General features: G+C 38.0%; 2 protein-coding genes across 2 annotated transcripts; both read left to right on the forward strand.

Moving 5' to 3' along the window:
- Positions 1 to 8,319: 8,319 nt before the first annotated feature.
- On the forward strand, positions 8,320 to 13,290 carry LOC117344012 (glycoprotein-N-acetylgalactosamine 3-beta-galactosyltransferase 1-like). Its single transcript, XM_033906606.1, has 4 exons — positions 8,320 to 8,413; positions 10,237 to 10,454; positions 11,267 to 11,943; positions 12,242 to 13,290. Exons 1-4 carry the CDS (start codon positions 8,388 to 8,390, stop codon positions 12,359 to 12,361), a joined length of 1,041 nt encoding a protein of 346 aa, XP_033762497.1. The 5' UTR covers positions 8,320 to 8,387; the 3' UTR covers positions 12,362 to 13,290.
- Positions 13,291 to 14,997: 1,707 nt separating this feature from the next.
- Positions 14,998 to 16,323, forward strand: LOC117344175. The gene has a single exon (XM_033906831.1). The coding sequence runs from the start codon at positions 14,998 to 15,000 to the stop codon at positions 16,321 to 16,323; it is 1,326 nt and encodes a 441-aa protein (XP_033762722.1).
- The last annotated feature ends 370 nt before the right edge of the window (positions 16,324 to 16,693 follow it).

Raw genomic sequence — 16,693 nt, forward strand, 5'->3', positions numbered from 1 at the left:
GACTGTGACTAGGAGATACAGTCGTGTATATAAGTGGTGTGTGTCTGTGACTAGGAGATACAGTCGTGTATATAAGTGGTGTGTGACTGTGACTAGGAGATACAGTCGGTATATAAGTGGGTGTGTGATTGTGTGGTAAACCAGTGTTTTAAAAAAGGGGGTTACTGTGATAGGAGATAAGTGGTAAAAAGTGTTGGTGACTGTGATAGGGGATACAGCGTGTATAAAAGTGGGGTGTGTCTGGACTAGGAGATACAGTCGTGTAATAAGTGTTTGGTCTGTGATAGGAGACAGTCGGGTATAAAAGTGTTTTGGGTGTGACTAAAAAACAGTCGTGTATAAATGGTGTGGGTTGAAAAGGGAGTACAGCGTGTAATAAGGGGGTGTGACGGGATAGGAGATACATCGGTATAAAGTGTTTTGCACTGTGATAGGAGATACAGTCGTGTATAAATTTTTGTGGGTGTGATAGGAACAGGGTATATAATGGTGGGGGTGTCTGGACTGGGAGATACAGTCGTGATAAAATTTGGGTGTGTTTGTGATGGTGAACAGGTGTATTAGTGGGTGGATTTGGAGGGGAAAATAAGTCGTGTTTAAAGTGGTTTTGGGGACTGTGACTAGGAGATACAGTCGTGTATATAAGTGGTGTGTGACTGTGACTAGGAGATACAGTCGTGTATATAAGTGGTGTGTGACTGTGACTAGGAGATACAGTCGTGTATATAAGTGGTGTGTGACTGTGACTAGGAGATACAGTCGTGTATATAAGTGGTATGTGACTGTGACTAGGAGATACAGTCGTGTATATAAGTGGTGTGTGACTGTGACTAGGAGATACAGTCGTGTATATAAGTGGTATGTGACTGTGACTAGGAGATACAGTCGTGTATATAAGTGGTGTGTGACTGTGACTAGGAGATACAGTCGTGTATATAAGTGGTGTGTGACTGTGACTAGGAGATACAGTCGTGTATATAAGTGGTGTGTGACTGTGACTAGGAGATACAGTCGTGTATATAAGTGGTGTGTGACTGTGACTAGGAGATACAGTCGTGTATATAAGTGGTGTGTGACTGTGACTAGGAGATACAGTCGTGTATATAAGTGGTGTGTGACTGTGACTAGGAGATACAGTCGTGTATATAAGTGGTGTGTGACTGTGACTAGGAGATACAGTCGTGTATATAAGTGGTGTGTGACTGTGACTAGGAGATACAGTCGTGTATATAAGTGGTGTGTGTCTGTGACTAGGAGATACAGTCGTGTATATAAGTGGTGTGTGACTGTGACTAGAGATACAGTCGTGTATATAAGTGTTGTGTGACTGTGACTAGGAGATACAGTCGTGTATATAAGTGGTGTGTGACTAGGAGATACAGTCGTGTATATAAGCGGTGTGTGTCTGTGACTAGGAGATACAGTCGTGTATATAGTGGGTGTGACTGTGGACTAGGAGATACAGTCGTGTATATAAGTGGTGTGTGACTGTGACTAGGAGATACAGGTCGTGTATATAAGTGGTTGTGTGACTGTGACTAGGAGATACAGTCGTGTATATAAGTGGTGTGTGACTGTGACTAGGAGATACAGTCGTGTATATAAGTGGTGTGTGACTAGGAGATACAGTCGTGTATATAAGTGGTGTGTGTTTGTGACTAGGAGATACAGTCGTGTATATAAGTGGTGTGTGACTGTGACTAGGAGATACAGTCGTGTATATAAGTGGTGTGTGACTGTGACTAGGAGATACAGTCGTGTATATAAGTGGTGTGTCTGTGACTAGGAGATACAGTCGTGTATATAAGTGGTGTGTGACTGTGACTAGGAGATACAGTCGTGTATATAAGTGGTGTGTGACTGTGACTAGGAGATACAGTCGTGTATATAAGTGGTGTGTGTCTGTGACTAGGAGATACAGTCGTGTATATAAGTGGTGTGTGACTGTGACTAGGAGATACAGTCGTGTATATAAGTGGTGTGTGACTGTGACTAGGAGATACAGTCGTGTATATAAGTGTGTGTGACTGTGACTAGGAGATACAGTCGTGTATATAAGTGGTGTGTGACTGTGACTAGGAGATACAGTCGTGTATATAAGTGGTGTGTGACTGTGACTAGGAGATACAGTCGTGTATATAAGTGGTGTGTGACTGTGACTAGGAGATACAGTCGTGTATATAAGTGGTGTGTGATTGTGACTAGGAGATACAGTCGTGTATATAAGTGGTGTGTGACTGTGACTAGGAGATACAGTCGTGTATATAAGTGGTGTGTGTCTGTGACTAGGAGATACAGTCGTGTATATAAGTGGTGTGTGACTGTGACTAGGAGATACAGTCGTGTATATAAGTGGTGTGTGTCTGTGACTAGGAGATACAGTCGTGTATATAAGTGGTGTGTGACTGTGACTAGGAGATACAGTCGTGTATATAAGTGTTGTGTGTCTGTGACTAGGAGATACAGTCGTGTATATAAGTGGTGTGTGACTGTGACTAGGAGATACAGTCGTGTATATAAGTGGTGTGTGACTGTGACTAGGAGATACAGTCGTGTATATAAGTGGTGTGTGACTGTGACTAGGAGATACAGTCGTGTATATAAGTGGTGTGTGACTGTGACTAGGAGATACAGTCGTGTATATAAGTGGTGTGTGACTGTGACTAGGAGATACAGTCGTGTATATAAGTGGTGTGTGACTGTGACTAGGAGATACAGTCGTGTATATAAGTGGTGTGACTGTGACTAGGAGATACAGTCGTGTATATAAGTGGTGTGTGACTAGGAGATACAGTCGTGTATATAAGTGGTGTGTGACTGTGACTAGGAGATACAGTCGTGTATATAAGTGGTGTGTGACTGTGACTAGGAGATACAGTCGTGTATATAAGTGTGTGTGTCCTGTGACTAGGAGATACAGTCGTGTATATAAGTGGTGTGTGACTGTGACTAGGAGATACAGTCGTGTATATAAGTGGTGTGTGACTAGGAGATACAGTCGTGTATATAAGTGGTGTGTGACTGTGACTAGGAGATACAGTCGTGTATATAAGTGTTGTGTGACTGTGACTAGGAGATACAGTCGTGTATATAAGTGGTGTGTGACTGTGACTAGGAGATACAGTCGTGTATATAAGTGTTGTGTGACTGTGACTAGGAGATACAGTCGTGTATATAAGTGGTGTGTGACTGTGACTAGGAGATACAGTCGTGTATATAAGTGGTGTGTGACTGTGACTAGGAGATACAGTCGTGTATATAAGTGGTGTGTGACTGTGACTAGGAGATACAGTCGTGTATATAAGTGGTGTGTGACTGTGACTAGGAGATACAGTCGTGTATATAAGTGGTGTGTGACTGTGACTAGAGATACAGTCGTGTATATAAGTGGTGTGTGACTGTGACTAGGAGATACAGTCGTGTATATAAGTGGTGTGTGACTGTGACTAGGAGATACAGTCGTGTATATAAGTGTTGTGTCTGTGACTAGGAGATACAGTCGTGTATATAAGTGGTGTGTGACTGTGACTAGGAGATACAGTCGTGTATATAAGTGTGTGTGACTGTGACTAGGAGATACAGTCGTGTATATAAGTGGTGTGTGACTGTGACTAGGAGATACAGTCGTGTATATAAGTGGTGTGTGTCTGTGACTAGGAGATACAGTCGTGTATATAAGTGGTGTGTGACTGTGACTAGGAGATACAGTCGTGTATATAAGTGGTGTGTGACTGTGACTAGGAGATACAGTCGTGTATATAAGTGGTGTGTGTCTGTGACTAGGAGATACAGTCGTGTATATAAGTGGTGTGTGACTGTGACTAGGAGATACAGTCGTGTATATAAGTGGTGTGTGACTGTGACTAGGAGATACAGTCGTGTATATAAGTGGTGTGTGACTGTGACTAGGAGATACAGTCGTGTATATAAGTGGTGTGTGACTGTGACTAGGAGATACAGTCGTGTATATAAGTGGTGTGTGACTGTGACTAGGAGATACAGTCGTGTATATAAGTGGTGTGTGACTGTGACTAGGAGATACAGTCGTGTATATAAGTGGTGTGTGACTGTGACTAGGAGATACAGTCGTGTATATAAGTGGTGTGTGACTGTGACTAGGAGATACAGTCGTGTATATAAGTGGTGTGTGACTGTGACTAGGAGATACAGTCGTGTATATAAGTGGTGTGTGACTGTGACTAGGAGATACAGTCGTGTATATAAGTGGTGTGTGACTGTGACTAGGAGATACAGTCGTGTATATAAGTGGTGTGTGTCTGTGACTAGGAGATACAGTCGTGTATATAAGTGGTGTGTGACTGTGACTAGGAGATACAGTCGTGTATATAAGTGGTGTGTGTACTGTGACTAGGAGATACAGTCGTGTATATAAGTGGTGTTGTGACTGTGACTAGGAGATACAGTCGTGTATATAAGTGGTGTGTGACTGTGACTAGGAGATACAGTCGTGTATATAAGTGGTGTGTGACTGTGACTAGGAGATACAGTCGTGTATATAAGTGGTGTGTGACTGTGACTAGGAGATACAGTCGTGTATATAAGTGGTGTGTGACTGTGACTAGGAGATACAGTCGTGTATATAAGTGGTGTGTGACTGTGACTAGGAGATACAGTCGTGTATATAAGTGGTGTGTGACTGTGACTAGGAGATACAGTCGTGTATATAAGTGGTGTGTGACTGTGACTAGGAGATACAGTCGTGTATATAAGTGGTGTGTGACTGTGACTAGGAGATACAGTCGTGTATATAAGTGGTGTGTGACTGTGACTAGGAGATACAGTCGTGTATATAAGTGTTGTGTGACTGTGACTAGGAGATACAGTCGTGTATATAAGTGGTGTGTGACTGTGACTAGGAGATACAGTCGTGTATATAAGTGGTGTGTGACTGTGACTAGGAGATACAGTCGTGTATATAAGTGGTGTGTGACTGTGACTAGGAGATACAGTCGTGTATATAAGTGGTGTGTGACTGTGACTAGGAGATACAGTCGTGTATATAAGTGGTGTGTGACTGTGACTAGGAGATACAGTCGTGTATATAAGTGGTGTGTGACTGTGACTAGGAGATACAGTCGTGTATATAAGTGGTGTGTGACTGTGACTAGGAGATACAGTCGTGTATATAAGTGGTGTGTGACTGTGACTAGGAGATACAGTCGTGTATATAAGTGGTGTGTGACTGTGACTAGGAGATACAGTCGTGTATATAAGTGGTGTGTGATTGTGACTAGGAGATACAGTCGTGTATATAAGTGGTGTGTGTCTGTGACTAGGAGATACAGTCGTGTATATAAGTGCTGTGTGTCTGTGACTAGGAGATACAGTCGTGTATATAAGTGGTGTGTGACTGTGTCTGTGACTAGGAGATACAGTCGTGTATATAAGTGGTGTGTGAATCTGACTAGGAGATACAGTCGTGTATATAAGTGGTGTGTGACTGTGACTAGGAGATACAGTCGTGTATATAAGTGGTGTGTGACTGTGACTAGGAGATACGGTCGCCTATATACATTTGTAAGTGGTAACTGTGACTAGGAGAGAGTTTGTGATAAAGTTGTCCTAGGTGGATCAAATGTTTATTAGCACCCGCTGTTGTCACTAGATTGTCGTTCAGAAGAAACCGTTCAGAATCGGTGCTATATTGTAATCACCTTTCAAATTATTTGAAGCAGAAAAGCAGCATTACATTGTCAAAAGTAAAGAAAATCATGAAAGACATGTAAAGTAAAGAGAGAATCAGAATGTTCGGAATAAATAAAAATATATGTTTACTTACATTTTGTTTGTCATCACGTGCACACTTCCTTCACTTTATTTAAGACACAATAGAGCATCGACAATACAGGACGGATTACACTACAACAATACATTGGTGGTAAATTATTAATAACAATAGAAACTTATTTCATTGTACATAATACATACATAGAGTTGTACTATTGCGATAGGGACTGACCCCAGGGCTCCCAACCCCGGCAACCTGTTTATCTTTGCTGGGGGGAATAGATTATGTGTGTGATCATTTTAAATGCTTATAACAGTTTAGCTATTTTTTACCAAGAAACATTGTTTGGTGATCTGACATTACACAAGGTAAACAAACTTTTCATTTTATGCTGCTTTGGCTGTTTGAATTGTCGTTGTGATAAAGTGTAAATATAAGGATTGTCTTTTATTTTGTGTAGCTTTATCGTTTTCGCTCAACAAGCAATATTTGCCCCAACGTAAATACACTTCGATGCAGCTATAAAAAATAAAAAATCAATCCTTAAATAAACTGGTCGTGCAGTTTCTTATATATTTATTCCTTCAGATATCTTTTTATTCGTCGCGTATACGTCCGGATAGTTTTCATATATTCTGACAGTCCATACTCCCCCGGTATGTTAATGGCTAGGCCTGTAGGAAGGGAAGCAACTCCTATCAGCAAAGTGGGTCACATATTGAGTGATATGAACAGGACGTACATGTATATTATTGGTATTTGGCGTTGTTTGTAACTTATTTTTAGACTAATGAGAACGTCAACATGAATTGAATTTGTCCGTTTGTTGCATTTTCCCCCTGGGGAAGTGTTAATCGTTCACGAAGGAATATTATCTTTCTCAATCTTAAATTTCATAATCAAGATTCGTGTTGGTACATAGTTGTACCTTTTTCCAGTTTTTAGACAGATCTCGAAAATAATCAATGTCTGACAGGAAGCCTTCTTGAGATTCTCAAAATTGAAGTTTGTTATCGCTATTTCTAAAGAAATTCTTCTTGGATATATTTAAATCTATAAGAAAGGTCTCCTTTGCCCAGTGCATGAAACAAAACAAAGAATTCTTTTTTTCAATTATAGTTTTTAATATTCATGGTTTTCGGCGATGGGGATCAACAGAGCAGATTTATTTTCTGACACATTGGATAAATATCTTCCACAAAACAATGGAAATTAGAAATGAATTTAACCGTTCATTTCACCTAGAATGGTGATACTATGTATAATGTTAGATTAGGTTAGAATCAATACCGTAGTTTTTTATATTTACAATTAAAACCTGGAAAATACCCACTGATCACGGAGAACCTCTAGCGATATTCATTACATAATGCGTTTAATTTTCATTAGCTATACGCATAAGCTATATTTTGAATTATTATACCTTCACGTTTTTTTCTCTTTGTAAAAGTAATGTGATAATTTGACTATCAGCCTCGAGAGGGTTGCGCATGTGTTTCCAGGATTATCACACCGTGTGACAGTTCGAAAAAAAACTGTCACACGCCAAACTGTCACACGGCGAACTGTCACACCCCTGCTGTAACGTCGTCAGAACGTTTGAAAGACACAACGACATGCAAGCGCTTAATTGACACAGATTGTTTGTTGCAGATGGTCGCTTAACATTTTGTTTTCTCTCACGAAACTGTCAAACACGGATCAACACACACGTTTTCAAAACGCAACATACGTAGAGATCGAGTCATTATTAACGGACAGAGATAGCCAAAACACTAAAAGGGTCATACAAACGTCTGTTAAGTTAATGGAGGACTATATGGCAGATGCTCATACCAGCACAAACATCTATATAGAGAAAAAAAAACGTGAAGGTATAATAAAACAGTTATCAAATGGGGTAATTCGGGCAATAGCAATTTTTTCAGCCCCTCATCAACAACGATTGCCCCCGGGCTAAAGCCCTCGTGCAACAGTTGTTGCTTCGGGGCTGACAAAATTACTATCGCCCTCATACCCATTTGATAACTGTATACTATTGCACTGCTAAAATGACTATTGCACGGTCACGTGCGAACTATTGAACACCTGTGATGTTTCGGATTAAGCCTATCAACAAATTCAGGATTTTTTTTACTGTAAGATTATACAATATAACTACATTTTGCGAGCTTAGTGTTAACCAACAACTGTAAATAGCGATAACTGGTGCGATGTTACGTAATCCATTTTTGACAATATCGATAAGTTTGAATAGGAGGTGTAAGCGTTAGTCTTTCCAAAACCAATTTCTAAGGACCAACTCTGTAGGACCAGTTAGTCAGGAGAAATCCTTATTTTACTAGAAATTGCCATGATGGTGATGATACCGTTTAGCTATAGGACAAATTTTGAACTTAAATGAACAACTGCCTCTCACTAGTATATATTTGACCATTATTTTACACTTACACGTAGACAATGCAACGTATTGCTGTGTCGAAGACGTCCAATATAACTTAATTTATATGGCATTATATACGCCCGCGGGGTTTTGTTTATTTTATGTCGTATGTCTTAATTGGATTTTCGGCTGGAGGCCATATTGTCACCCTACACCCGTGTATGTGTCACAAGTGAATTTGTTATAGATGGCAAGATGTCGAGGAACAGCATTGGAAAACAGTGAGTTGTTTTGTATTTATTTTTAATATATAATTCGTACCATTATTCTAATATCCCGAGATAAATTCCAAGCTGTTTTCTCAGTTATCATTTCCCTGTCCATAGTTGTCCAATATTACGCTTTACATAGCAATATACCTTACACGTTTCCCATCCCATCCGCTATTTATGTTATAGCCCGAACTTCCAAGTCTGGTGTCAGGGTCAGAGGAAACACGGACTATTAATGTTATAGTTCTTTTAAACAAATATCCATCTTAGTCCTTCACTAAAGAACTAATCTTTCTCGTCTAAACAAAGCCTCCGTCGGATATTGGTATATTAGGAGACAAACGGTTCAACTCGGACATGTAAACAGCTCTGGTGTTGACCACGTAACACTTTCCCGTGACCATCATTATCTTGTACCTCCCGAAATGCCGTGTTGTTTGTTTGTTTGTGTTTTCCGTCAGTAGTCGACATTTGTTACGAGGGTTGTGATATTAGGTACAAGTCCTTGAATGTCGAATCAGCTGGAACATGTAACGTGACAAGAGTACTAGGCCAATACAAGCTCCCGACCGGATTCGTTTTTCAAGTTACTTAGGTTAAGGCTACGCAAAGCAGGATTGATTTAATTTTCTTTTTTGGAATATTTGATGTTTTATATTGTGTATAACCATCTCAATGAAATTATAGTTATACCACCCACAGAACACAATAATCGGTTAAGCACATCACATGCCTCGCCACAGAACTCCTTGTACTAATGTAAAATACAGCACGAGAATGACCTGTTCATGCTTAACATTTACTGGTGAAGTAGATGATTCACGTTACAATGGGAAGCAACTTTACAGCCAGTACTGTCATGAATAATAACCATTCACGTTACAACAGAAAGCTACGTCACAGTCACTGACGTCATGAATGATAACAATTCACTTTACAACAGAAAGCTTCGTCACAGTCACTGACGTCATGAATGATAACAATTCACGTTACAACAGAAAGCTACGTCACAGCTAATGACGTCATGAATGCTTCGTCACAGTCAGTGATGTCATGAATAATAACAATTCACTTTACAACAGAAAGCTTCGTCACAGTTACTGACGTCATGAATGATAACAATTCACGTTTTATCAGAAAGCTACGTCACGGCCAGTGACGTCATGAATGACAACAATTCACGTTAGGCCTACATGAGAAAGCTATGTCACAGTCACTGACGTCATGAATGATAATAATTCACGTTACAACAGAAAGTTACGCTACAGCCAGTGTCGTCATAAATGTGAAAATGACAGTACCCACCAATCGTTTTATAGTCCTTATGCGGTTATCGAATCAATAATGATAGTTGCTCACGTGACCAAAACTACACTATAGGAGCTCTTAGGGACAAATCTACTGGAGGTTACTTTGATACGATTATCTTTATTATAGTAATAAAACGTCAGCTGTTCATATATGTAATTGTATGTGACACTCATTCGAGTGCTAAGTTCATTCTATTCTGAGAGGTTTACTATAGATTTAATGCTCAAATGCAAAATTATCATTTTCTCCATCAAATCGAACAGACTTATTTGTGACATCTGGCCAAGTATTATCGCTCCTTAACATACAATAAAAATCAATTCAACTTGTGTGTCTTTCCCCATACAATTTCAAACACATTAGTTCTTTGACCAGTGTTCAAAGCGCTAAAAACGAAATATTCAGGATTTACGGAAATGTGAAGCAAGCGAAGTGCACAAACACGAAATTATACTCATCTTTCACATATTGATAGTGATATTTTTGTTTGTTTTATACAAAATGGGATTTTGCATCCATAGGTTCATGACTGGGATATGCTTTGGTATCGTTGTCTACTATCTGTTCGTTCCATCTCTTTACGATATCCGGAAACACAATCGACACGACCTAGGGAAAATACAGAGTGAAAACCGGAAGGAACCAGTGAAGGAAAAAGAACTACCGAAAAAAATGGACGATGTTGAATTTAGTAATCTACAATTTCAGGACTTGAATGAGGATAAACATCATCACCATGGTAAGCTATCATTTATTGTGCATATTGTTTGTCGTTGCTACATTTCCGTGTGATAATATAACACCAATATCTATATACGTCATCTATAGTAATGTGTACAAGGATTTAGCACAGACTTTTTTTTTAATCTATAGAGTAACGAACTGTTGAACAGAAGATAAGTAACTGCTAGTTTATCAGAAGGACTATTTGATTCTTCATGCTTGTTCAATGTGATAGTTTCAAAATGCATGGTTAGAAATTTTGATATTTATTTATTCATATGATTTATTTATTTATTTATTTATTTATTCATCAATTTTTTTTTTTTTTTTTTATTTATTTATTTATTTATTAATTTATTAATTTATTTTATTTTTATTTATTTATTTATTTATTTATTTATTTATTCATTTTGTTTTCATCTGCATTAAAATACATGGAGACCTAAACTTGAGCATGGCATAAAAGCTTTAAATAATGCATTGCTTAGGCTTGTAGTAGTTTAAATAATAATTATGTTCTTAATGATCAAATGATATATGTATTTGTGTGTTTTGTTTGTGTGTGTCTGTGAATGTGTTTATAATCAAGTTATACGAAATAGTTATCTCCCCTTGACTGTTGTATTTTATGAATTTCATTTCAAAATCTAATATCTGTATATTGCAAAATCTATTACTAAGCCACCACATGAGATATTTTAAATAGGTATAGCCTGTTATTCGACCCTATTGACTTAAAGCAAATTGGTCGATAGGATTTGTTGAAATGAAATTGCTTAGGCTTTCTTATTAAGTTAATAAAAAACATGATGATATTTTTGTTTGTAGATAATTCAGAGGTGGCAGATGTACTGAGGAACAATATCACTGTGTTTTGTGCTATAATGGCAAGAACGGTCGATCTCCCGAAAAAATCAACAGCTATTCACAAAACATGGGCAAAGCGATGTACACACGTAGTCTATATTGCGTATAACGTCACTTCCTCTTATGAGTTTCCGGTCATACCAGACGTATCCCCCGAACGTCTAACTTTCTACAGGGAAAGGATTAAGAACGTCATCGGTTTAATCATGCAAACGTATATCAATGAATGTGATTGGTTTTTAATAGCTACTGATGAAACCTACGTCATCATGGAAAACCTACGTTATTTTCTGTCTGATAAGGATCCCACAATGCCAGTCCTATACGGTCGAGTCAATCCACTAAAACATGTCACATTTAAAAAAGCCGGGCTATCATGGCAATATAACATTGCTAATATGGGATTTGTGATGAGCAAGGAAGCTGTTAAGCGTGTATCCGCCATTGACTACACGGAAATATCATGTAAAAGTCACGTGACCGGGGATGCCTATCAAGATCTCTGTATGGATGTCGTCGGTATCATTCCCGGGTCGACGAAGGATGTGGATGGTCGGGAAATGTTCAACTGTGTGCCCCTGGAGCATCTGAGTACCATATACTTCCCTGAACATGAAGAGGTTGGGGCGACAGGCAAAGTAAGTATAACGATATACGCCAAAACTAATATCTGTGAAAAATCAATGGGAAAAACCTACATAGTTCCAATACCTATACAGATGATTCAGATGCTAACACAACATTACCATTTATCTGAATAAAAATTACCCTGCAAGACATTACACAATCAGATAAAAAAAATATAGCAAAACAATTTTTTTTTTTTTTTTTTTTTTTTTGATGCCACAATATGCCTTCTAATGTGGAATATGATATTTGTTTTAATTAAAACAAACATTTTTGAAAGTAACTTTTTTTTCCATTTTCTTTTTGTAGGTTACAGTCAGTGACTACGCTATATCGTTTTGTATGGTAAATGCGCCTAAACAGTTTGGAATAGAATTCCACACGTACCACTTACGGGCTTACGGAATACAGAAACTGCACGTGTACTGACATTTATGTAGAATGATTCGTGGGAAAGTGTTTAAAGAAAGCGGGAAAACCACAGCCTCCTCATCGCCGGCAACCCACGACACAGAGCGTGGGATTCCTACTCGAGTCTCACTCCAACGACAGGAAGTCTCCGGATTTTCCGACTCGAGTCTCACTCAAACGACAGGAAGTCTCCGGAGTTTCCGACTCGAGTCTCATGTAAACGACAGTGCAAAGTCTCGGGAAATTCCGAGACTTGAGTCTCACTCAAACGACAGTGCAAAGTCTCGGGAAATTCCGACAGAGCAGAAAATTATGGGATTTCGACGATACACTCCGAAGATAGCATGGGTGACTCGAGTGGAAGGGAGTAAGGCGTAGTATGTACTATGTACATGTAGGTTATTTATACCGAGACAGATAAAGATATTGTTTGTTGTTGACACAGAGAGAAACCATATCGATACCAACAACTCATTACATTACACACCTACTAGCGAAGAATAATTCTATATACTTTGTCTTTATACGTGATTTTTGAAATTATCTGTCCATCTTAAAAACTCAAGTAAATCCTTACAGTTAGATATTAAACTTCGATCCATTATAACATTGTGTGTATGAGGATTCCAGTTAAAATGAATACCATTCTGACTGCTATGTTATATAAACTTATAAGAAACATTCCATACAGACGCTGGCCTCGTTGTATCCTGTCCATGTATGTATTGGAAAATATTGCACAGCCGAATTGTGAAAGGATAAAACGTATGCTTAGTAAATGAAACCGAATCATACAGCCAAATCTAAACAAAGTGTGAAAATTCAGAAGTAAATCTCTTAAGACTGAAATAGAGTGAGGTATGCAAGGACATGTACAATTTTCCAATAATTCAATTATTTTGATATTAATGTTTGTATAATTTAAAAGAATAAATGTATATATTTAACCATGTTTTTCTACATGTGGCAACATTAATGGATTTAAATGCTGCACAATACGTCTGGTTTTATTTGTTCGATACCAATGGACAATCCGTGGAATCAGTGTTTGCGTTGAAAATGTGTTAAAAGCTAGGCGGTTATCGTCAATGACAGTGAAAATAAGATAGTGTTATACTTCCATTGCAGGCATAATATCGTATTGTTTTTATGGTAAGTTTAATCTACCAAACTGTATCGGCATAAGGCCGAGTACAACATCAGGTCCCACCACGACCAAGACACCAGCATATCAAATCAGCGTCTTTGTTAGAATTTTAAGATATTTGAATTACATTATATGTAAAATTATGCTCGATTTTCTCCCTCTGATGGGCCCAGGGTTTGTTGATGATTGCGTTAGTAAAACCAAATATCTAACAATACACTTTCACCCGTCATTCATATTGGTAGAAGTAAGATGTACATATGTATCTAATATTTGACATTCTTATGTACAAAACTTGTTTAACTCAACAAGTTTAGTTTTTAATGAATATATATATAAAGTTTGATTACATAATACAGCAAATTTCACCCAAATAGTAAAAGTTTTATTTAATACCTAAGAAATTACCTGATATTACAAGTTTAATCACATACCTGGTGATTGAACTTGTGTGAAACAGCTAGTTCTATCTAAATCTTGTGATATTATCAGTTTTATTTCATACCTAATTATTTCACTCTAGTAAGTTTTATAGCCAGTTTTAAATTGATTTACTCTGGCTAGAGTGCCAATTATCAAGCTATGCATCAGATATAGAGTTTGGCAACATCACAATGGTCCAATATATAGAGAATATTATGGTTAGTGTTTTATAATATAAGTTGTGTATCGGCGAGAACAAAGAAAAACAAACGTGGCGAGCCTTTGCGAGTCAGTTTATATTTTTAGACACTGACCATGTATTCTATTAATCCTGCAACAGTCATAAAAAATAAGCATTTTTAAGTGACGTTTGCCTTTTAATCGTTGTGTTTTAAATGGAAGTAGGTCAGTCGAATTGACGCACGTGCTAAGATTCTAAACTTTGTTTTCGGTAACTTCCAAATACAGCAATTATATGTTGGTGATATTCCGACAATGCAGATGCATGTTGCAGGATTATTTCACCAACCTTATCTTGACGCGATGACGTCATCTAGACCGAAGTTCATTGTTACCCTTTAGTAATATGTAAGAGTTTTATATCTACCAAGTAAATCTAAAGCTCAAATCCTCCAGGAGGCCTGTGAATGAAAAAGGCCACGCTACAAGAGGGTCGGTAGGTATTTATTTGTTATCATTCTGAATGTAAAATTAGGCATAAAATGCATGCACATGATTTGTTCATATAGTTGCTTTGTAAAACCTATTGTCGTGTTAACCAAAATATTAGATATAAGCTCTGGTAAAGTAAAAACTCATCACTTAACGAGACCAGATATAATATATAGTATCACTAGTGGCCAATCACCTTCCCCTCGTCATCTTTTATTAAAATGTTGATACCCTCACGCCAAGCAAAATAGCAGAGCTGGAAAAACTGGCTGTCGAAAAATCTCCCGACGTTATATCGCTAACAGAAGTTTACCCGAAAGCCACCACAAAAATATATCAAGAACTCTACAATATACCTGGTTATGATACACACCGAAACGTAGAAGGAAAAAGGGGAGTTCTTATTATGACAATGAAAAATCTTCAAGCCAATATAGAATCTATTGCAGTTGATTTTGACGAACATGTATGGTGCAGCATAAATTTGAAAAACAAAGATAAATTACTTGTTGGAAACATCTACAGAAGCCCGAACAGTGACAACGACAATAACATCAAATTGCAACACCTTTTGACAGAAGCACTGAAACGAAAATTTAGCCATACTCTAATAACTGGAGACTTCAATTACAAAGAGATCAATTGGAAAAACTGTTCTACATCAGTTACTGAATTTCATCCAGCTTATAGGTTTCTAGAAACAACAAAAGATCTTTTCCTCAGCCAGCACGTTCAGTTACCTACTAGATACAGAGAGGGTCAAACTGCTAATTGCCTAGACTTGGTTTTTACCAACGAAGAGGGAATGGTTGATGGAGTTGTACATTTACCTGGACTTGGTCATAGTGATCACTTACTGTTGACTTTTAACCTTAACTTGTATTCCGAAATTACGATTAACAACACTGTGAAAAAGAACTACTTCAAAGGAAACTACGATAACATCAAAGAAGACCTAAAAAAAAACAAAGATTGGCATTCATTCCTAGAGGGAAAGAGCGCAGAGGAATCGTGGAAAGCCTTCGCTGAATTTGTATCAATATCAGTAGAAAAAAACGTTCCAGTGAGCAAAGGCAATTACGATCAACCAAAGCAATCAGCACCCTTAGACAAGCTAACTAGAGACAACATCAAGGACAAACATAAAAAGTGGTTAAAATATCAACACTGCAGAACATCGGGAAAATGGAAAGAATTCAAATTAGCGAGAAACAAGGCGACATCTTCCATTAGAGCGTCTAAATATGACTTTGAACGTAATCTGGCCAATCACATAAAAGCCAATCCAAAACAGTTCTGGAAATATATACGGTCTAAAACCAAAGCAAGACATTCCGTAGGAGAATTGGAGGATTCGAATGGGGAGAGATGTAGTGACAACAGAGAAAAGGCTAATATGTTTAATGAATATTTCTCCAGTGTTTTCAAAGTTGAACCAGACGGAGTCCTACCTTCGTTCACGGCTAGAAACTTCGACACTGTGTTGGAAAACGTCATCATAACAAAAGAAAAAATCAAATCAGCAATTTCGAAACTGAATCCAAACAAATCTTCTGGTCCAGACATATTTCACCCTAAATTGATCTTAGAAACATCTGACGAACTAATTGAGCCGCTAGTAATCATATTCAAGAAATCAATAGAAGAAGGATCACTACCATCGGATTGGAAGGTTGCCCATGTAACACCAATACACAAAGTGGGTCCAGACTTAAAACAGAAAATTACCGTCCAATAAGTTTAACGTCGATCCCATGCAAAATACTTCAACGGATTTTGAAAGATGAAATTACTACCCATATGGAATCAAACGGTTTGTTCTCAAATAGCCAGTATGGCTTCATGAAAGGTAAATCATGCGTGACGCAACTTATCGAGGTCACAGATTACATTACCAATGAAATGGACGATGGAAAAAACGTTGACGTCATATACCTCGATTTTAGTAAAGCATTTGACAGAGTCCCGCATAAAAGATTACTTCTAAAACTGGAAAGATATGGCATCAGAGGTAATGTCCTACAATGGATTAAGAATTTTCTCACTGGAATGAAACAGCAAGTTTGTATTGACGGAGAACTCTCTAACGTAAGTGACGTCACAAGCGG

This window comes from Pecten maximus, chromosome 15 (genome assembly GCF_902652985.1).
Source record: "Pecten maximus chromosome 15, xPecMax1.1, whole genome shotgun sequence".
NCBI classification, from domain to species: Eukaryota; Metazoa; Mollusca; class Bivalvia; order Pectinida; family Pectinidae; genus Pecten; species Pecten maximus.